This window comes from Anthonomus grandis, chromosome 18, assembly GCF_022605725.1.
Source record: "Anthonomus grandis grandis chromosome 18, icAntGran1.3, whole genome shotgun sequence".
In the NCBI taxonomy this organism is placed as follows: domain Eukaryota; kingdom Metazoa; phylum Arthropoda; class Insecta; order Coleoptera; family Curculionidae; genus Anthonomus; species Anthonomus grandis.
The window spans coordinates 8,246,148-8,269,076 of record NC_065563.1 but is presented as its reverse complement, the minus strand read 5'-3'; the positions used below and the strand labels follow the sequence as shown (position 1 = coordinate 8,269,076).

At 34.9% G+C, this 22,929-nt stretch overlaps 1 protein-coding gene across 1 annotated transcript; it reads left to right on the top strand.

The window, feature by feature from the left end:
• The first annotated feature begins 7,781 nt into the window (after positions 1-7,781).
• On the top strand, positions 7,782-17,836 carry LOC126746872 (aldo-keto reductase family 1 member B1-like). The gene is made up of 6 exons (XM_050455265.1): positions 7,782-7,947; positions 10,911-11,074; positions 11,299-11,614; positions 17,156-17,355; positions 17,442-17,597; positions 17,655-17,836. The coding sequence occupies exons 1-6, from the start codon at positions 7,837-7,839 to the stop codon at positions 17,698-17,700; spliced, it is 993 nt and encodes a 330-aa protein (XP_050311222.1). The 5' UTR covers positions 7,782-7,836; the 3' UTR covers positions 17,701-17,836.
• Positions 17,837-22,929: the final 5,093 nt, after the last annotated feature.

The window sequence follows — 22,929 nt, the reverse complement described above, 5'->3', positions numbered from 1 at the left end:
ATACCAATCAATCTTTTCATTTTATGTAGCACGAGGGTATTGCAGGTCGAGGAGCTGCACGACGACATTGCCTCGTGCCTATACAAATATTTATTAAATTTGGATGAATCGGTAAATCACGTTATCTGCTACAGTGATACGTGCGGTGGGCAGAACAAAAACTCTCATGTTGCCAGCATGTTTACATATCTTGTTTCAGTCTACAAGCATTTGCAAAGGGTTGATCATAAATTTTTGATACCAGGTCACACACATATGGAGTGTGACTCGGACCATGCCTTACTCGAAAAATATAAAAAGAAGTCACCCTTTCCTATACATGTTCCACGCGACTGGTTAAATTAAAACTGGTTAAGATTAGCAGGAAAGTCTAAGAATAAAAATGAAACTGGTAAGTTTATTGTAAACGAAATGACAACAAAAGATTTTCTGGACTTTTCCCAACTTATGAAAGGCCCTTTAATATTAAAAAAACAAACAGACGACAAAGAAAAACTAATGTGGAGGGCACAGAAGTGGAAATAAGATACGAAAAAGAATTTGGTATGGTTCAATTTAAACAGTCTTTATCAGACAGTGACGATTTCAAATTTGTAAATTTTAAGAGAAAGACCTCAAGTATCAAATTATCTGACATAAAGATAGCTCAAATATTATCTGGTAGCAGGAGTATCGATAAAAAGAAAAAACAAAACTTATTAGAACTCCTTGATCTAATTGATGAGGGTGCACGCGATTTTTATGTAAATTTAAACGTCACATCACAGGCACAGGTCCAAAATGATGTCGATCCAGATGTAGATCGGGAATATAGTGATATAGAATTTTAAATATTAGAAACTAAGTTTAAAGTTCGTTTCCCATCTTTTTAATTTTTTTCTCTTCTCCTATAATTTGGGTTTTTTTAATTGGTTTAAAACTTTAAAGTTTAAATTTAGCTTTAAAAAGAATACGTCTATCATTTAGTTTGTTTCATTTACTGTTTCATTTGTATTTTCTGCTGGAAAAAAATCATGCACCGCGCTTGATAGGGTTTGTTTAAAAGACTCTTTTTTTTTAAGAAAAATATTTTTGTTGTTGATTAATGTTCTTTGTTGTGTCTTAATGTTTAATGTGCGTACCTAGTAAAAATTTGAAGATTGGTTTCTCTAGTTCTCTCAGCAAAAACTTTTTTGTTCTTTTTTAGTAATAAGTAATAGGTACTTGATGAAGTACAATAATAATTTATTAGACTATTTTTAAAACGGAATTTCTAATAAAATGATAATAATTAATAAGTCTAGTTGTTTTAAATACTGATTTTTTTTTATTTTAAAAACAAATCGATAAAAGGGCCTATCTCGATTTAGATTCGTTTGACATTCTGTTGGTCATCTTATATTTTTAAAAGGTCCAATTATGCCCTTTTGTCGGCTAGGATTATATGTATGTCTGAATTATGTCCACCCATTTTTTTTAAAAAACATAGATACTTTTAGAAAAATAACTAAAATTTTTAGGATAAATTAAAAAATACGTATTTTGACTTATGCAAACATGTTTTTTTTTAAAAGAGCGTTTATTTTAAAGGTATCAATCAATAATATCCTTTAAATCTAGTCTTTCGTATATCCTGAAAAGTGAGTAAATTTGAGTTATGCCCTTTTAACTTCTTGCCACAGAATTATTCCTGGCGGCGGTCGACGATCAACCGTAACCCAAAGCTAAACAAAAAATATAAACATAAACGCCGGTATAACAGGGCGATTGTATTACTGATAGGCCCTAAAGACACAACAATATCAAATATCAAAAGGAGATAAACTTAATAGTTGATATATATAATGCTGCGTTGTCCCATATTTTAAACATTAACTAGAACTAGACCTAAACAGTAACAACTCTAAAAGCCTAACTCTAAAACACCATTAAAACTAGACCCGATTACAAAAACCTGTTAGGCACATTGACGGTACGTCCACTGCGCGTCACAACACTTTGACTCACTTTTTCGGGTGCTCTGCTTTTTAACACTCCCGCACTTTGGTCACATGCAGCTTCAGCTTCTTCTGAAAGATCTTGCAAACAGCTTTTGCCACCCTCTACGCAGTCTACGGGGATAACCGGGTCATCCTCTGGCTCCACTATGGATTCGTCAGGCACACACTCCAGTGCATAGAGACGTTGCACAGGACGCAACACTTGACCTCGAGCAGTCCTCAATCGCACCAAGCGCGTCTCGCCATCTCGAGCAGACAGTAGCTCCGTCACCAAACCCAAAGGCCAGTCCATTTTTTTGTCATTGTCGTTGCCGATAATGACTACATCACCCAACATTATCTTCTGTTTAGAACCTTGCCTAAACAAGCACAGCTGGCCTAGGCACTCTGCACGAAATCGTTGACGTAAGTCCCTCCGAACTTTTTGCAAATATATCACTCTCTTACAGAGTGACTGACTATCCAGAGCCTCACAATCAGGAACGCCACCTTCCTGAATCTCACGCAAGAACATCATAGGAGTCAATGGCACTAACTCCTCTGGCTCACTTGACAAATAAGTGAGAGGACGCGAATTTATCACCGATTCGCAATCACACAGTACTGTAACCAACTCTTCATTTACCAGAGCTGCCCGCCCCAGAACCTTTCGAAGAAGTTGCTTCAAAAAACCTATCAGTCGCTCTCAAAAACCACCCCACCAACTCGCGGTAGGAGGGTTGAAACGCCACTTTATCCGTTCCGCACTACTAAATTTCGCGATTGCGTCCCAATCCAAAGCTTTAAACGCGTTGTCCGTCTCGACAAAGTTCGTTCCGTTGTCGCTGAACATAGTTTTAGGTCTTCCGCGCCTCGCGATCAACCGTCTTAGCGATTGCAAAAAGTTCGTTACCGATAACGACGTACATACGTATATACGGCACAAGTAAACATGCAAATCCAGGCCTTTTCGCCACCCTTTAAAAACACTGGCCCAGCAAAGTCGACCCCAGTAACCTCATACGCCGCAGCATCTCTAACACGATCTAGAGGAAGAAGCGGTGTGCTAACGTCGAATGATTTGCTGTTATGTCTCTTGCATATAACACACCTAGAGATAACACACCGGACACTCCGACGCCCACCCAAAATCCAAAATCTCTCTCTTAAGATGCACAGAAGCCCCTGAGTACGAATATGACAATTTTTAATATGTTCCTGGAAAATAAGTTTCGTCACCAGAGGATGCTTTGTCGGTAACACTATGGGGTATTTAAACAACTCACTATCCTCCCGGGCACTTACACGTGACTTCAACCTTATCAGCCCATGTTCATCTGTAAATAAATAAAATAAATAAATAAATAAATATGCCTTTTATTTTTAAAATTACATAAACATAGCTGAGAAAAAAAACATTATTAAAAAGCTGAAAAAAAAAACATTATTAAAAAAAAAGTAGCATAAACCACTGGCGCAGTCTAGCTTTAAAGAGCTACTCTACTGAACCAGAAGCTATACTTTACCATCAGTAAATAAATTAGGTAGTTAAAAAAAAAATTATCTTAGGCAAATTAATTAGTAAATTACAATAAATTATTAATTAAATATTACAATTAGAAGAAACTTGCATAACAAACATTAAATTTGCCAGAAAAATTGCACAAATAACAAAAGCCACTAAAAAAAATCTCCATTGGTTTGCAAATTAAATAGATGTTCCTTGAATTTTATTTTAAAAGATTGAATTGATAAATTAATTAGGTTTGTTGGTACTTTATTAAAAATATTTGCTGCATTATAAGAATATGACCTCTGAAACATGGCACTATGATGAAGTGGAACCGTAATTCTTTTAGAAAACCTTATATTTAAACCATGAACAGTGTCCCGAAAAATTAGTCTTTCTTTAAGGGAGACAGGGGAAGATGTGTCATTAATTATTTTCAATAAAAACACTGCAAAATGTAATATCCTGCGCATATCCATTTTAAGCCATCTAATATCTCTATATAAATAAGATACATGGTCAAATTTTCGGAGACCATAAACAAATCGAACGCAAGCATTTTGGACCCTTTGAATTCTTACCCGACTTTCCAAATCTAGACAAAACCCATAAACTACGTCAGCATAATTAAAATGAGACAGTACAAGGGATTCACATAATTGTTTTCTTAACTTTACATTTAACATATGGCGGTTATTATACAATGTTTTCAGGCAACATAAAAGTTCTTTGAAAAATTTTTTTAAGGTGTTCCTTAAATCTTAATTGTTCATCCAAAATAACCCCCAAGTTTTTACCATTGTTTACAAATTCCAATCTTGTATTATCGAAATTAATATTTATATTAGATTTTAAAAACTCTCTTTGATTTTTGTTACCAAATATCATAAGCTGGGACTTATTAGGATTTAATTTTAAATTGTGATTTTTTGAGTTTAAGCCTAGTGCTTGCAGGTCTTCATTTATGAGTGATTCGGCCTCTTTATAGTCGCTGTAATCAAAACAATAATAAATTTGCGTATCATCAGCAAATGCCTGAAGCTTACAATATTTAAGCGATTTTAAAACATCTGAGGTATACATTATAAAAAGCAAAGGACCCAAAATAGAACCCTGCGGTACTCCACAACTAATACTTACTTGTTCAGACTTTCTGTTATCGGAAAAAATCGTTTGATATCTATTAGACAAATAGGATTTTAAAAGCAAATAGGAGTTATTATTAAAACCGTAATACTTAAGCTTAGCGCACAACAAATTATGGTTAATGGTGTCAAACGCCTTAGAATAATCCAACAACACTAAAACGGTATGCATGTTTTTATCACAAGCTCTAAATAAGTCATCAGTTACATTACAAAGTGCTACCGAAGTGTTAAAATGTTTCCTAAACCCACATTGTGAATTTGGTATTATTTCATTAGATAAGCAATAGTTATATATCTGATTATAAAGAATTCTTTAAAAAATTTTCGAAACGGCAGGCAAAATACTTATAATGCGAATGTCATTAAGAGTTGTAGGAGTAGACATTTTAGGCAAAGGTTTTCCCATTGAAATTTTCCATTGATCAGGAAAGTAACTTATCTCTATGCAACAATTTATAATGTGGGTTAAGTACAAGTCAACAAAGGGGCTACAATACTTAAGCATTAATGAAGAAATTTGATCGGTACCTATCGCAATTGTTTTTATATTATTTAAAATTTTGTTAACCTCATCCGGACTTGTTAAATGGAAACTAAACATATTCGCATCTCTATAAAAGTTATTATTATAATAAGACGTTTTTTCCTCACAGCCTGGATTGACTTGCGCAGTTAAGTCAAAAAAATTACTTATCTCATTGGGATCAGAGAGAAACGACGGAATTAGACCACCCTTATTCTTACAAATATTAAAACTTTTTAGTGCATTCCACAGCTGACTCGGTTTTCTTTTATTTAAAAAAAGTGAATCGATATACTTCCTCTTCTCTCTCCGAACCCGAGACAAAGTAAAATTTCTTAAACCTTTGTAAGTATTCCAATCTTCCAATAGTTTTGACTGTTTGAATATACGCAAGGCATCATCCCTTTGTCTCATAAAGATTTTTAGGTTTTCTGTGAGCCATGGTGCTTTAGGCTTAGTAATGCGAGATTCTCGGACAGGCGCATGCCTATCGAAAAGGGTTAAAATAAAATTATTAAACATAGATATCTTCATATTAATGTCATTTTCGTAAAAAATATTATCCCACGGCAAATTGTGCATGTCTGCATTGAAATTGTATACATTAAAATTTTTAAAACAACGGTACCTAACAATTTTTTGACTGCAATTTATTTTTGCTAAATTTAATTCACAATATATAATTTTATGGTCGGATACGGCATCAGCCGATAACACACCCTTATTAGAAACCAACAGCACATTAGAAACAAATATGACATCTAAAAGAGTACTTACATTTGCCGTTACTCGTGTGGGCTCTTCATTTACTTGATGTAGGTTGTAGTTTTCAAAAAGTGTAGTAAGTGGATTTTGAAGACTCAATAAATTAATTTTAAAGTCCCCTAAACAAAAAGTTTCTTCTACAGCAGGATAAAGACATGAAAATATATTATCAAAGTCAGCGGTTAATGCACTAAAATTTAGCGTTGGTGGCTTGTAAAAAACACAAAAGCCATAATACTTATTTCCCAACCTAATCTTAAAAAAAAGGTATTCAAGTTTAGGATTAATATTAAAATCAAAAGTCAATATATCAACTTGATATGTACATTTAACAAAAGCAGCCACACCTCCCCCCCTGCCGACCTTATCTTTTCTAAACATTTGGTAACCCGGAATCTTAAATGCGTCAGAATCATCCCCCTCAGACAGCCAAGTTTCAGACAACAAAAATATCTCAAAATTATTTGCTTCTATCATATCACGTAATTCAGCAAAACCCGTAAAGATAGATCTTACGTTTAAGTGGCCAACTTTGAATTTACTAGTAGTCATCATCCAGTAACCAATTTGATTCTTATTAAGAATAATATATGTATGTATAATTATAGCAAAAATGCGGAAAAATTTAATGTTATGCAAGCTCGAAAATATATCAGTGTTTCCCTATACAGGTATATATAGATAATAAATAGCTTAGCCTAAAAACAAAACAATAGAAAACAAAATAGAAAAAACAGCGCTTCCACACAATGCCCCGGGATTATTTTGTAAAAAATAATAATTATTCATATAGAACCAAAACCAAGCAAAAAAATTAAGCAAAAATCGTAATAACTTCATGCAATTAAATAAATTAAACAACAAAAAAAAAAAAAAAGAGAAAAACTGTTTCTTATCCCAAACAACACAAAATAAAATTGTAATTATGATTAAGTTATTGGTTAAAAAGTATTTTCTTACCGAAAATCGAAATTGCATGAGTATTGATAACAATAACAAAACGTATTAAATTACTGTCCATTATTAATCTAAATGGATCTAATGATTTGAGTTTCCTAGTTTCCGAACCCCCAAAAGCTTCAGCCTGTACTAGCCGAAAAATAAAAACTTCAGCCCTCTCGACCTCCTCAAAACAAAGTTCTCCGTTGATTCTCTTTGATGGATGTTGAAGATTAGTCATAAACCGAAAAATCCAGCCTATCATTCTTACGGTCTTGAAGAACGATGAGAAGTAATTTAAATGCCAGTTGAATTTTTATTTTTTTCAGTATACAGAATATCCTTGAGTTCGTTTAGGTTTGTAGGTATAAAGAAGAAGGAATTTGGAACATGAATGGCTGGCATAAAGGAAAGAGGATCCACAGAAGGGTTCAAATTTTGCTGAAGTTGTAGAGCAATATTAGAAAAAAAATTGTTAAAATCATTGGGAGAGACTTCAGGGCATTGTCTTGACTGCTTACCACAATTGTGACGAATATCATTAATAATTTTCCAACTCTCCTTATATTTGTTAGATGAACCACTTAAACGGTTGGAGTAGTAAGTTTGCTTAGCGATTCTTATCAGACGACGATACAAGGCTCGGTAAGAATTGAAATAGTTATGAAAAACTGGAGAGTCAGTGAACTTTCTTATTGTGTGAAGAGATCTCAGATTTCTTGAAGATACTTTCAAACCCCTCGTGAACCAAGATTTTATAGGTTTGGATTTCGGTTTGATTTTAATCATTGGGAAGGAAGCATCAAAGAGCCTAACAATTTTTGTGTGAAAGGAAGATAAATCGAAAATAGATTTGAGTGAAAATAGTGATTGAGCAATTTACGGCGATAAATAAAATCCTACTCCGGTCCAGGCAAAAATCTATTCAAGGTCTCGACCGTATAAATTCAGTTATAGGCGGCGGATACGCGCACATTTCGCTTTCGGCGTTTAATGGTTCTGGGCATAACTAGATTAGCGGTACGAAAAATGGCAGGAAAAGTTCCGAAGATCAAGTTCAATAACGGCCAGGAGTTTCCTATTTTTGGGTTGGGCACTTGGAAGGTAAGAAAATCACGTTTTATTACCGGCTTTTTTAGGGATTTATAGGCTACTGTTATAACCTCACTTTTGTCCCTTAGATTTTAAGAGGCATTGTGTTAATATAATTGCCCCAAAAGATCACTTTGGCTGCTGATGTTAAAAGGATTTTACTATAATTATATGGCTTTAAATTAGTAGGTTAGTTAGTTTTGTCCCTTAGGTTCTAAGATGCCTTGTATTAATAAAATTGCCTCAAAAGATCACTTTAGCAGATCATATTAAAAGGATTTTACTATATATGACTTTAAATTAGTACTGGGGGGTCATTTTGGACTAAATATATGTTTGACCTGTGGAGAGAGTGGTCACTCAGCCCCTCTATTGTTAACTCTTGTTTTGCCATTATAGCAACAAGTGGGTTAAAATAGTGAAATTTTGTAATAGATAGGCATGTGTAAAGTATTTAGCAGGATTTTGTTGAAAAACATGTCAAATTAGGCATTCAAAAAGAAAGTTTCCTTATATCTTCTTTTGTTTATTAAAACCTTGACCTTAGAGCCGATTAAATTATGCAATTTGGTTTTAGGCAAACATTTTTACTACATATTAGTTAGCTAAAATTAGCAGATTATTTGTGGTTTTTTTAACCTTTCTGATATATTGCTGCATGTTTGGTTATCTTACACATATTCTGTGTATTGTAATAATGATAATATTAATCTCTTATTACTTCACTACATTATGAGATAACATTTACACTCATAATAAATTTTTTATGATCGATGATAATTATGAAAAAAAATTGATGTGTATGTTCAAATATTTGAATTATTAAGTTTTATAATAGGAAAAGGGCATTAAATAAAACAACTGTTTTGATACAAGCAACGAGTAAACTTTTAATTATCGAATATCTCGATACGACAGTGTTTAAAAGACTGGGAGCATCAAAAACTGTTTATTAACGCTTTTGCTGAAGAAAGATTATAATTTCCTAATCAGCAGTTTCTTAAAAGGGAAATGAGGAAATGAAATTCAATACTCTTATATGTTCCTTTTTGTACAATAATATACAGGGTATATCCAATAAGAAAAATTCAGGGTCATCAATAACTACTTAGCCTGAAATATTCAATTCCTGTTATTTTGACTGTAGATAGGGTCGAACTACTAATACTCCTTCCCTTCAACCAACTTCAATTGTTTTGTATAGCAAGACCTCAGATATACAAAACTGAAAACATATACAAATATTTACTGTTTTTACTAAAGTTTTTAATGTCAAGAGAGGTATGGATAGCAAAATTTTCCATTTACATTAGGATCTGAAAATTATTTGAGTCAGGTCAGTTTCCCTTGGAATATTAGTTAAAGGCCAATTGAAAAAAAAAATCAATTGTTATAAATATAAGCTGCATTATCATAGCCTATTGTAAAAAAGGAACAATAGGTTAATGATTTCTATTCACTCATTCTACATTTGGATTTCGCTGGGTCATTCTCTGCGAAAAGATTTCATTTGTTTTGGTGGGTTATTTTCATAAAATTTGCAATTAGATATAAAAATGAAATTAGAAATGGCATCAATTTGTTCTACTGATATTATAGAAGATAAGAAAAGTATCTTGTGACAGCTGTATGCTGACATTCCACTCCACTGATAGATGATGGCGATACAACTACTAATAAAATAGAGGCAGACAACACAATTGATGTCTTGGGTGAAATTCAGGATTGTGTTACAAGATCCAATAACATTAATGAGTTTAATGTGACTGCATCACAATGCAGAGATATCAAAGAGTGCATAAACCATGATAACCGCTACTTTGCAAAAAATGTCTATTAATGCAACTGATTTCAAATCAATATGTCAGATAAAGTTGCACTAGGCTACTGAAGCTGATTTTCTCAGATAAGAGGTTTGTTGGTGAGTGCTTGAAACGTTAAAGATCTTTAAATGATGATAATATCAGGATTAATGTAGATCTAACATTACTTTGACAAAAACCACTGAGAGAAGTACGCAGAGAGCTTAAAACTAAGAGAGATTTTGCTGAGCCAGATCTGGTTATTCGACAAATAATGGGACTCACAAAATCATAAAAGGACCAAATAACCACCCTCATAATGTAAAATCTGAAAGTGCATACAATAGCACCCCATTAACAGCATATTTCCATGATACGAAGGGATTAAGAATTAGGTTTTAGCAGTTAAAGCTTTCAGTACTGCATCGCTTATCTGATATTATAATTCAAAACAACAAGTTTATAGGTAATAATACATATCTAGAACACGTTTTAACAAGTCAAATCCTAACTAACTAAAATAGTGTTAGGCAATGTAAAAGATCACATTTAATAAAATGTCATTTTAGTGGTAAAAACGCAAACTAAAAGTATGAAACCCAACACTAAACTATTTTTTTTAAAGGTAAAAAAAATACATCTCAAACTATCTCATGAATTATGTTGACCAAAACTGCAAAAATCAAATTGAAGACCTTGGCATCACTTTTATTGGATGACACGTTTTAGTTTTACATCAAGAAATTGTAGCTCGAGATGGCACGATGTTCTGGTCTCTAATATATTGATCCATATTATATTAATTCCATTGATAAAGTTTTTATTGAGTTTCCTAGGTATTGTGGTTACAAGATGGGAATTCCAACTGCAAACATAGATAAAAAAGTCATTTTAACAAGACTATAACAGACGATTTTCCTGAACTTTAAGTAAAATAAACTTCAATATTTCACAGTGTAGACTAAGATCTTTTGAATTTTTTTATAAACAATTTTACGCTACGGACTATGTTTGCAATAATCCATTTGAAAGGCCCTTAATAATTTTAAATATACACTGTGATATAGATCCTTTTAATTATAGTATACTTTTGACTTAGTTCCATTACTTTTGAATTAATGTACCTTTAATTTACCTCATTTTAGAGTGTAATATAATATATTTTTTTCGCAGTCCAAACCTGGTCAAGTGACCCAAGCAGTCAAAGACGCTATCGACATTGGGTACCGTCACATCGACTGCGCTCACATCTACGAAAATGAACCGGAAGTGGGAGAGGCTCTCAAGGCCAAACTGGCCGACGGAACCGTTAAAAGGGAAGAACTTTACATAACCAGGTAATAGAAGAAATTCTTTGAACAATTTATCCAGAATAGTTAGGTCTGGTTTAAGACTGACTGGGGAAGGAACAGGATGAGTTTTTTAACCAGGTTTTATAAATTATTCTCTCATAAATAACTCATATATACTGATGTGCTACAAAAAGTATACAGACATTCATCGCCTTAAAGGCTTCTATGCTCAAAAATTGCAAGTCATTTAAACGGTTTGAATTTTTCAGCAAATTGTGGAATACCATGCACCGACCGGACTTAGTCGAGCCCGCCATCAGGACAACCCTTAAAAATTTGGGTCTGGAGTACTTGGACTTGTACCTAATTCACTGGCCGATGGCCCTCAAAGAGGACGACGCCCTGTTCCCCGTTAACCCAGACGGCACCACCGCTTTCAGCGATGTAGACTACGTGGACACGTGGAAAGCCATGGAGGAACTGGTGAAGAAAGGTCTCACCAAGTCCATCGGCGTTTCCAACTTTAACAAGAAACAGTTGGAAAGAGTTTTGGCGGCCGCCACTATTCCACCCGCAACGAACCAAGTATGTTAAAATTGATATTTTTATGTAACAAGGGTGTAAAATGATCATTTTAATGCCTTAGAAAAATTTTACATTAGAGTCTCGATAACGGGAACTAGTTAGAGATGACTGTGTTCATGCTTTCGAGGAGTTCATACTATTGGATAAAGAAAAAACATAATGCACTTTTTTTAATGGAACTTGAACTTAATACTTATCTATATTATGAAAGTCAGATAGTATTAACGTAGGTATTTAGATTTATACATGCATAGTTAATCTTGGTTAAAACCCAAGAAACAGTTATCCAATTTTTTTTTTACGAAAACGTTTGTTTAAAAGAATAGTTGTCGATTCAGGTAATTTGTGTAGAACCTGAACATCCTCGAAGTTAGCAGTGTTTTGTTCTGTCCATTCCAGACCTCTGTTAAATCCACGAACTGCCTCTGCAACAAAAGATAGCGACAAAACAAAAAGTAGACAAGAGAGAGAGCGGGGTAAGACTTCGGATGACTCCTCAAAATTCAAAAAACCCTCATCACAATCCCGTCTTGATCTTAGACTTTCCAAACAGCTAAAAACCCCGACATGGGAGCTGGCAAAGCGCCACCTCAGAGTGCGGAATTAAGGCTCAGTGAGGAACGGAAAAGGAAGCTCGATGAAGAGATTCAAGAAAGAGATCTTTCTTACCTTTTATAAAAGAGAGAATTAAATCCCCAGAGTACAAGATACACTCGATGACCTCTGAAAACCATTCTTTCAAGAAGCAGATCACTGACCCGAATAGAAAACTCGAGGAGGTGTTGAACTATAACGACGCCCTAAGTAATAAAAATGCCAAACTCGAAAAGCATCTGACGATGCTGGCGTCTGAACTGGCTCACCCTGTTAAAACACCAAACAGGGTGCCTGCCCCCTCAACATCGTCAGATTCAAACCCAACTGTAAATCCCATCCAAAATCCTAAAAACCCATTATACATGCCCCTAAATAACTTCTCCTTAGTGGGAAAAGAGAAAAGCGTCGATTCCAATATATCTAAAATCCCAAAGGTAGTGCTAAGAGACACGTCATACTATGCTACAAAATTTAAATTATTTTGCAAATATCACAAAAGTACAAAAGGATAGATTGGGATTAGTGCTTTTCCACAAAACATCCAAAGATCATAGAGAACTTACAAGACTCCTCAAGGAAAGGGCAATGGAATTCCATTCCTTCTTCCTTAAGGACAGAAAATTAAATGATATCCTGAGAGTACTTTAAGTTGGAAGAAGTTGAGGAGCAGCTTAGAATGGTGGGGTTTGAGCCTGAGGAAATGGGTTGGTTTAAAACCGGCCCAGGCCGCAGAAGGCCTACGGACCTCATCAGATTTCTCGTCCCAAGAGATTAGGAGGGTATATTCAAGATAGAAAACCTTTTGAACATTAGGGTCCGTGTGTCGAGCGTTTAAGGACCCACACTATCGAAAATATGACGCAAATTGGGCAGTGCCATCGATGCCAAGAGTATGGACACGTCATGAGCAATTGCAACGCAAAGCCGCGTTGCCATAAATGCAAGGGCGATCACTTTTACTCAAACTGTGATAAAAACAGAGCAGCTCCTGCGAACTGTTGTAATTGCGGTGGCGACCATCCGGCGAGTTTTTGGCGCTGCCCAAAAAACCCATTCTTAAAAAACAGAAACTAACAAAAGAAAAACAGATTCGCGGATACCTTGAAAAAAACGACCTACACGGACTCTATCACAAGGAGGGCGGAGCCTACGGTGGCCCCTCAGGATCTCATATGAAACGCCCAGACTTGACTATCAAGAATACAAACCTCTTAAAGTTTGCCTGATGGGATGTTAGAAGAAAAAATTGACAACTTGATGGCAAAATTAGAAAAACTAAAATCAAAACCGACAATCAAGTTTCTTCTAGGACTCGAGGTCTAAGTCCTAACAGGATCCATTTCTTTTTTTCTTAGTATCTTCTAAACCCAAATCCCACAGTCCTTACTCATCATCATCTTAGCACTGTTTTTGTGTCCGGGCTAGCTACATGGCTCTTGCCGGTCTTCTGACTTGCTGTTTGTTGAGATTTAGGCGCCTATCTTTTATTTATTTGGTTATGCAACAAGCACTCCGATGCCGGAGTGCTTTGGTTTATAAGGATCGGAGCATGAGAATCAACTGTCGGGACGCGAAAAGGTGGGTTATATTTTATAAGGTAGGATTGCTCTGGGATTGGTCGCTTGCCTGTGCGGAGACCACGCCCCCCAAAGCGAAAGCTGTTGATCCGTTACCTTGGACCAGGCGGCGGAGTAAACATAGCATTTAGCCGGTGTCGTTTATGTTTGGACCGTCAAATGACATTTTTGGTTTTGATTTAGAATTAGTGAATGAGGTCGAGTGTGCAAAAGCCTGAGAAAGGACAACTTGTGCTTGTTTGGGTGTTTGCTTTTGAGTATTGTTTAAGAGAAAACGCCTCTCCATGGACGATTTTCTCTCCATTTTAATAAGATTGTTTTTAATTCTTCATTCTCGAGGGACCTTACCCGTTCTTTAAATTTGATGTGTTTCATTTTTATAAACTCCTCTATGGTCTCGATGCGGCAGTCCTCTCTTATATCAATATTTCTTGCGTATATGGGAGAGTTGGTAATTATTCTTAAAGTTTTGCTCTGAAAACGCTCTAATTTTATGAGATTCGATTTTGTAATGTTGGTTAGCACGCATGAGCCATAGAGGAGTTTAGGTCTAATAGTTTGTTTGTACCTACACAAGCATTTTGCTTTTTCGACTCAAAAAGGAGTAAAGTCCCTGGATCAGGCCATTGCACTGGTTAAGTTGCCTTTTTATGTGATAGCTGAAGTTGTTTTTAATATCGAAGAAAACCCCTAGGTAGCAGATATCGCTCTTCCAGGGGACTTCCGTGCCCAATACCACCAGATTTGGAATTTCGCGATCTTTCTTTTTGTGATTAATATTGCTTCAGTCTTGTTTTCATTGATCTTTATCTTTCATTTTTGCGCCTATAAGCAAAGTTTTTCTATGTGGCTTTGTATGTAAGCATTCAACTGGTCCAAGTATTTGCAGCTGGCGAAAACGCAGGTGTCGTCGGCGAATAACGCCAATTGTGAATAGTGCTCATTCTTCGGTATATCCGCCTGGTAAATATTGGAAAGGGTTGGAGATAGCGGGGAAGCCCTGAGGCACTCCCGCTTTTACTTCCCTATAGGGAATTAGCTATTAATATTAGCTGTGAAAGTTCTTCCTCTTAGAAAACTCTGAATTAATTTTACCATGCCGGCAGATATACCGAATTTTAACATTTTGTGTATCAATCCGCCATGCCGATCGAAAGCTTTCTCATAGCGGTTGAGTATCTTGCGTTAAATGAATCGACCAAGCTTTGTTGAATTCTCGCCCGCTGCATTTCTGTTGAGTGACCCTGCACAAATCCATGTTGTTCTTTGGGGATTATCTTTAAGTATTCTGTTTCCTCTCTCAGTCTGTTGAGTACCGCTTTTTCAAAGATTTTCCCAATTGATGGTTTTCCTCTGAGGAAAATGGCACAGGTTAAGACATTGGTTATATATTGTTAATAGATCGATTAGTATGTTATCAGGTAGTTTTTTAGCATCTTGTTATTTATGTTGTCGTAACCTGGTGCTTTTCTGTTCAGTTGTAGTGCTATAAGGTCTCTTATTTCGTGCAGTTTAATTTTTTTGGGGCTTCTTATAGTTTGTGGTAGTGTTTCTTCCATTATTTTATATGTATTATTGATTTCTTCTTCTAGTGTTGGATTTTCAGGTCCTTCGTTAATGTTGAATTGTTTTTCTAGTGCTTTGTTGAATGCCTCGACTTTTTCTATTATTTTTCTAAGTCCGAGTACACCAGACTTCCATCTTCTATTTGTATGGGCGGAAAATCTGTTTTGGTTTTTCCACTCAGTATCTTTAAGACTCACCAAAAATTTTTGTGATATTCATCATCATTATTTAATTCCTCTAAAAAGTTGTTCCATTTTTCGTTTCTAAAATCATAGACTTCATTTTTTATTGTCACATTCCTTACTAAACACTCCAAACACAAATCCCACATAAAACCCAAATCATACGCCAAATAACCATAAACAATCCTAAAAGACCAGTAACGTTCACAGCTCCGTCCGACCGTTTCTCATCAGCCAACTGTTCCGCATACTGAGGGGGCGTTGCCTGCTCTGTAGGCTCACTTCCAATAACATCACACCCAGACCTTATCCCGTTCAGTCGATTCCTATATTCCGAGCAGTCAAAAATCCAATCGCTTAGATGCGACCCAAAACGATAAAAAGATGGCGCCAAATCTCGATAGTATGACCTCAAAAGACCGGCAAGAGCCATATAATGCTAGCCCGGACGAAACACATAAAAAGCAAGAACTGCCTCTGCATGAGTGATTTTATCCCTAACCTGAGTTAGGCCTGGATTTTGATCTTCTTTGCTCTCTGAATTATCACAAATTATTGTTAAAGTTTTTGAAGTAATAATTATTCCATTCTTCGATATCCGCACGTTTAAATCCTTGCCCTGAATTAATTTCTACTAACAAATTAATGTTAACCTCTACTATGCTATTCAGACCTGACAATTTTTAGTCAAGATGTTGTCTTCTCGATCGTCACCGCTCTGCAATTCCAAAAATTTTTCCAATATTTCTACTGGTTCCAGTTTATTCCATGCGCGTGACAGGTTCAAAATAGCATCTCTAAGGTTGTATTGTTTGATAATGGAATTTATCTCCTTTGACTTGTTTGGTCAACCTAATTTGGTCCATAGCTTAAGTTAAATGTGTCACGTTCGGTGGCATGTACAGGGTGGCCAGATAAGAATGCAAAGTGCTGTATCTTGGAAACTATTCGTCGTAGAGACTTCCGGTAAAAAATTTTATGACTGAAGTGGCCAAAAGAATACTGTGGAAAATATTTGTAGATTTCCAAGATAGTCGGTCCAGGGGGCGTAACCGCCATCTTAAACTTTTTAAGTGATTTTTTACTGAAATCTACCCAGTAAATGTTACGTAAAAATATATGCTTTTTAAAGTTCAGCTTTACTCGAGTAATTTTTGTTGAACACTTTGTAAGGTATCTATTAAAATAAAGTGGTTGGGGGTAATTCAAGGTTTTTTAAATAAACAGCTGTAACTCCTAAACGACTGAACGAATTTTAACAAATTTGGTCTCGTTGGAAAAAATATTTATTGCTCCAACAAATCTGTCTTATCTCTGATATGTCTAGTGTTTAGGAATGCCGCTAGAGCACAAACGATAGCTAAATAGACCAGTGAAAACCGTATCTCGATATCTTATTCGTAGCCTGAAATATCGAAGAATATTTAGTTATTAGATCATTTTATTAATGCGTTTTTACGTAATTTACACCCATATTTATTTGACTTTTTTAAGGTTTTTAAACATAACGGAGATATCCCGCAAAAGTACACAAAATGGGACACCTTGTACTTACGTATGCATTTGGTTTTATGTAGTGTTGAAAAAATTTACTAATTTTTTACGGATTTTTTTTTTAGATCGAAGTCCACCCATACCTCAACCAGAAGAAACTTATTGAGTTCTGCCAGTCCAAAGGTATCGTGGTTACCGCGTACAGTCCCTTGGGATCCCCAGACAGGCCATGGGCCAAACCGGACGACCCACAACTGCTCGAGGATCCCAAACTTCAAGCGATCGCCAAGAAATACGGAAAAACCCCCGCTCAAGTTGTCATCAGGTCAGCATTAAGAAAACATTTGTCTAAGACACAATAAAACAAACGCTAATTTACTACTTTTACAACATGTTTTATATTTTTTCCAGGTACGGTATCCAAAGAGGTTTAATCGTCATTCCGAAATCGGTCACCAAGTCCAGAATCCAAGAGAACTTCGACATTTGGGACTTTGAACTTTCCGCCGACGATATGGCCCACTTGGACACCTTCGATTGCAACGGAAGGATCTGTCCATATGCCGAGTAAGCTTTAAGGTTGTTATTAACATTTTTATGTTTATTAAACGTTATTTTTTTTAGTGCATACGAACACAAAGACCATCCCTTCAGTCATGACGAATGGTAAAAACTGACCATTTACAATCGCCGAAAGTAATTCGGTGATTTTCATGGTGTTAAAAGTTTGTTTTATGCAAACGCGTTTAAATTTTAATGTATTTGTTACATGCAGTTTTTAAAAAAATAAAGTGTTATTTTCGATATTTATTTATTTGTTATTACGGTAAAACCGTTTTGAAAAATATAGATGACGAGAAAAGAGAAACTCTTAGCAGAGTAACGCCCTCTTGGACATAATTTTCAAAAACCTGAATAAATAAACTTCTAATGCATGGATTTTCGTGATTTTTTTAAATAAAAGGTAACGTTTGAAAAAAACCTTTAAAACAAAAATCAAATTGATCTGAGTACTAGAAGTGGAGTTATGACCCGAGTAGCATGAAACTGCCTTTGGTCTTAGACATGGTCTTAAAAAACTTGGATAAAAAAACCTTCTAGTGCATTGATTTTTACGATTTTTTTCATTGAAAGCTAAAGAACACTCCATAGCAACTTTTAAAACTATAATAAAGTTGATCTGAGCACTAAAAGTAGAATTACGACCCAAGTTACCTGAAACTTCCTTTACTCTTAGACATGATTTTCAAAAACTTGGATAAAAAAGATTCCAATGCACAGATTTTCCAATTTTTTTCAATGAAACTTGAGAACAATTCAGAATAACTTTTAAAATAAAAATCAACACTGCATTTATAGAAACCTGAAAAAATTCTTATACACTAAAATAGTCTGGAAAAAATGCTGCTATTTGAGTACATCCTGCTTTGACAAGCGACAAAGGCATCCAACAAGTAATGATGGGCAAACATCCATTACCCAATATACAGGGTGTCCGCTAATTAATGGTACATAAAAAAACCACAGACTCCTGATGTAAAAATATTACGATTTAACTATATTTACCTATATCCAAAAGTTGATATTAACTGAGATACAGGGTGTTAAACTTAAAACTTTTTTTTTTGTTTTTCCCCAATAACTTTAACAAAAGTTAACTTTTTTTCACAAAAAATTGTAGTTAGGGGTTTTTTAGGTCGAGAAATTCATTTTTTTAACAAATAAGTAGGGGGCGCTGTATGTGACATCTTTTTCTCTTTCTTAAGGTCATAACTTTTTTGTGCTTAACTGTATTTAAGTTTTTATTGAAAATAATACTTTTTTCATATTTTTTACGTAAAAAAGGTATACCAAGTTGAAGTCGCTCAGAGTTACCGTTTTGGAGATATTTGTATTTAAATTATTTAGCCAGCAAAGCCACACAATTAGTAACTGGACACGGAAACTTTAAAGGATATCTGGCCAGAGAAAAACAAACCACCGAGAAGGGACAAAGCCGGGACCGATTTTTCTTGCGCATGTGCGAGCTTATTTGGTATACCTGTCTTATTGCCGGTCCCCTACCAGCCGTCGGTTAGTCCGGTAATATTCGACGCCTACTTTAGTCTAGTCAAGTGTTGCCTGAATTTTTCTCTGTGTTTATTTTTTGTGTGTGTTGTCATTGTGCTCTTTATTTTATTAAAAACTTTTATAATATGCCTTATACCTGTGCTTTTCGTGGATGTCATTCAAAGACAGGGTGTGGTGTTTCTTTCTTTGCTTTTCCGCAGGAAGAAGATCGGTAAATTCAACTTTTTTTTAATTGTTTCCACTCAAAATAAGTTGTTTCTTTTTTTGTTTTTCGTAATTACAGTAATTCATTATTTATTTTTTATTAAATTCGTAATTAGAGGATTTATCTATGCAGTAATTAAAAAAAAAATTAGCTTTTGAATTAAACATGTAATTTTATGACTTTCAGTGCCAAGTTATGGCTGGCAGCTTGCTATAGAACAGACTTGTTGAGAACAACTAACCAGGAACTATAAGCTCTATGAGTACAATTTTGATGAGAAGTTTTATAGTGCAGGGCCCTGAAGAAAGCGTTTGTTACCTAACGCGTTACCAACATTATTTCCTAATCCCACAAAAAGGACTTGTGAACAGAGAAAAACAAACCACCTGGTGGTTTGTTTTTCTCTGTTGTGAAGGTGAACAGCTTGAGGATGGACGGCCAAAAAAAGTCTCAAAGGAAAAGCACATAAAAATTCTATCCTGTTAGCTTTTGATGGGTTAACTTAACTATAATTTTTACCTACTAACTAATATTAATTTTATGCTTGAAACCCTATTTTGCACATAAAAATATATATCTTCTTTCAGTTTAGTAGGTTGGAATAAGATTTCGGTAAGAATGGATTATTTTTCAGAAAACCCTAATTAGTTTTATACCATTTTATAACAAGGCCCAGACAAGGTCTTGTTATAAAATGGTTATACAAAACTTGTCTGGGACAGGTACCAGGATTAGGATTAGGTACCAAAATGTCTGGACCCCATATAAAATGGGTAAAATAATACCCTTTGTCTTTGTTTCCATTTCTATGAAAACCAACCTCACAATCACTTATTTAAAATTTATTCAAAGTTTGAAAACCAAATACATAGGTAGTTTTACCTGAGCAGAATTTCCAAATTTATTTTAGTTTACCATAGACTATATGGTAAATCAGTTTTACTTTCTAATTTTATTCATATTAAAGATGTAAAGTTTTAAAATGTTAAAGCATTTTTTTAATATTTGCAGGCCCAAGCACTTTACAATATTCAGTGTGCGAGCCCCTCGGCAACCTTCTATCTATCGAAATAGATAAACCGTCCCAGAATTCTCCACCAGGCCTTCTTTCTCCGTCAGCTTCTACTCAGACTTCTTCTCAGCTGAGTAGTAACACTCCCTTAAATACAGATTGTATCGAAAATTTCTTTGGTGCTGTAAGGCAGCAAAGTGGGAATAATGTCAATCCAACACCACTGCAATTCCAAAGAGCGTTTAAAAAGCTGTTCTGTCAGAATTACTTACATTCGGAAAGAATGAATTGTAAAAATGATTTGGATAGTATATTGGTTCATCAATATACTACTTCATTAACGTCAAATCCATCAATATACCCAAAATTTTCAATGAAAAAAAATCTGAAGTTGCAAAAGGTATTGCACTTCAAAACTATAGTTATAGGACAGACCATATTCCCACAGAAAATGCCTTTCGGTATGTTTGTGGCTATATTATGAAAAGAGCACTTGAAGTTCATATTAACTGTGACACCTGCACCAATTTCGGCAAAATGTGTGATGAAATGGATATAAATAGATTATTTCTTCATTTTAAGGCTTATAATTCCAGTATATGTAACTTTGGTGGCTTACAATGTCTTCCAGAAGAGTTTATTTCATATATATTTAAATTAGAGAAAATATTCAATTGTAATTTTGAGAAAATGTGCATAAGCCAGGGAATATCTAACAATTTATTTAACATAATGAAAACTATTAATTATGAACACCCTTGTGCACATTTTCCAAAAACTTTTATCTTAAAATTATTTATAAGGTTGAAAATATTTTACACCATTAAATATAATAATAGGGTCTTAAAAACAAATAAAGATAAAAATGTTCGAAAACTAAAAATTTTGCGGAATGTACAAATGTACCTAGGTTTAATTTAATTATTGCCAATGTATTTTTGTGTTTCATTATACAATGAGCCAATATTATTTCCTCAAAAAATAAAAGTTTGTTTAGAAGATTTTTTGTTTTCCATTATTTATCCTAAATGGTAATTTTTATAGTTGGCACTATACCGGGTGACACAGGAAAAAGGGAACACGCAATAACTTTTTTATTTTTCAAGATAAACAAATGAAATTTGGTATGTCAATAGAATGGTTATAAAGGCATATTTTGACGTATTCAATTGTTTTATCTTGAAAAATAAAAAAGTTGTTGCGTGTTCCCTTTTTCCTGTATCACCCGGTATAGTTTAGCCGGTTTTTATAACTTAACTATACCAACAGTAAAATAATGTAATAGTTTTGATTTCAAATTCCCAATAAAATTTTTAATCTATTAATTGTCGTATTTCTCTCCGTGTACGGAACTATTAAATTGCCAAAACGATTTTTCTCCGTTACTTTATATGTAGCGCCAGTCATTTAAGCCCGCTCAAGGGCACCAAAATTGGACCCCAGAAAATCAACGGTAAATGCGGGTTTTGTCGCTTCTCGGTGGTTTGTTTTTCTCTGATCTGGCTAGATTCAAACTAAAAGATACAGAGGGTCACTGCGATTGCGATGTTAATGCAGTAGAAACTAGCGAACATATAATGTACACCTGCCAAAACGAACAAAGTATACAAACGATAACAGAGAACTAAGGCGACCTAAGAATACAACTTAGACAAAACAACGCCAAAACAAACTTAACAGACATTCAAAAGATCGAGTTCTGGGCGGATAGGGTGGTTAGGGACAGCGATCCCAGCACGCAATAATACAAGAAACACCAGTGTATGTAGAAATAACTTCATTAATGTTAATAAATTCAACTTTAAAGCCACTATTATAATTAGAACATAAGCAAATTAGCAAGTAAGTAAATAAGAATTATTGTGAGCATTGTGCAAAGTTGAAAATTGTAAATCTGAATGAAAAGATGAAATAAAGAAAAAGAAAAGAAACGGGCCCCTCTTTCCTCGCTAATTTTTAGGGAGGCGTGAACGGTGACAGCGTTCTTTCGCTGGAACTGGTCACGCTTCAGGCGGAGGTTGGTGGGTTGCCTTGGCGGTGTTTTCGACAGCATAGTAGATGGCTATTTACAGCCACAAAGGATCTTCAATACTTCATACCGAAAGGTAGCCAAGTAAAATTCAAGAATGTCCTTTGTCCGCGTGCCGAAATAAACACTTATCGCAAAGTCGTTTTTACTATTTTATATTTTTATTATTTTTTATATTATTAAAGAGTTTTAAATTGGGAACGCGCCGTAACGGCGCTTATTGTAAGCTGGCGCCGAGTGGCATTGCCACCCCAGTAGCTACGCCACAGGCTGTTGGCGTGCCAGGTGGCAATGGCGGCGTTTCGTTATAATTACTGACTTGCCTGGTTTTTCCTCTTTTCGCTTGACTTACTTGCTTTTTTTCCATTATAGTAAAACTTTGAAGCCGTATATCGGCTGACTAGCCTGCTTTTATCCAGTTTAAGTGTTTCTAAAGATACTTACGCTAATTCTGAACTGAATGCTCCCAATATCTCAATATATCAAAAAAATTGACTTACCTGCTTTTTTCCCCTAACCCTTCATATGTTAAGTATAAATTTGCAAGAATAACTGAAAAAAGGGATAAATAACTCAAACAATA

Bases quoted from the DNA above. Each gene is read 5' to 3' on its own strand.
- LOC126746872 (XM_050455265.1), top strand. From the start codon at position 7,837: ATGGTTCTGGGCATAACTAGATTAGCGGTACGAAAAATGGCAGGAAAA. The intron at 11,615-17,155 runs GTATGTTAAAAT...TTTTTTTTTTAG, and splicing joins TTCCACCCGCAACGAACCAA to ATCGAAGTCCACCCATACCT. The intron at 17,356-17,441 runs GTCAGCATTAAG...TATTTTTTCCAG, and splicing joins CCCGCTCAAGTTGTCATCAG to GTACGGTATCCAAAGAGGTT.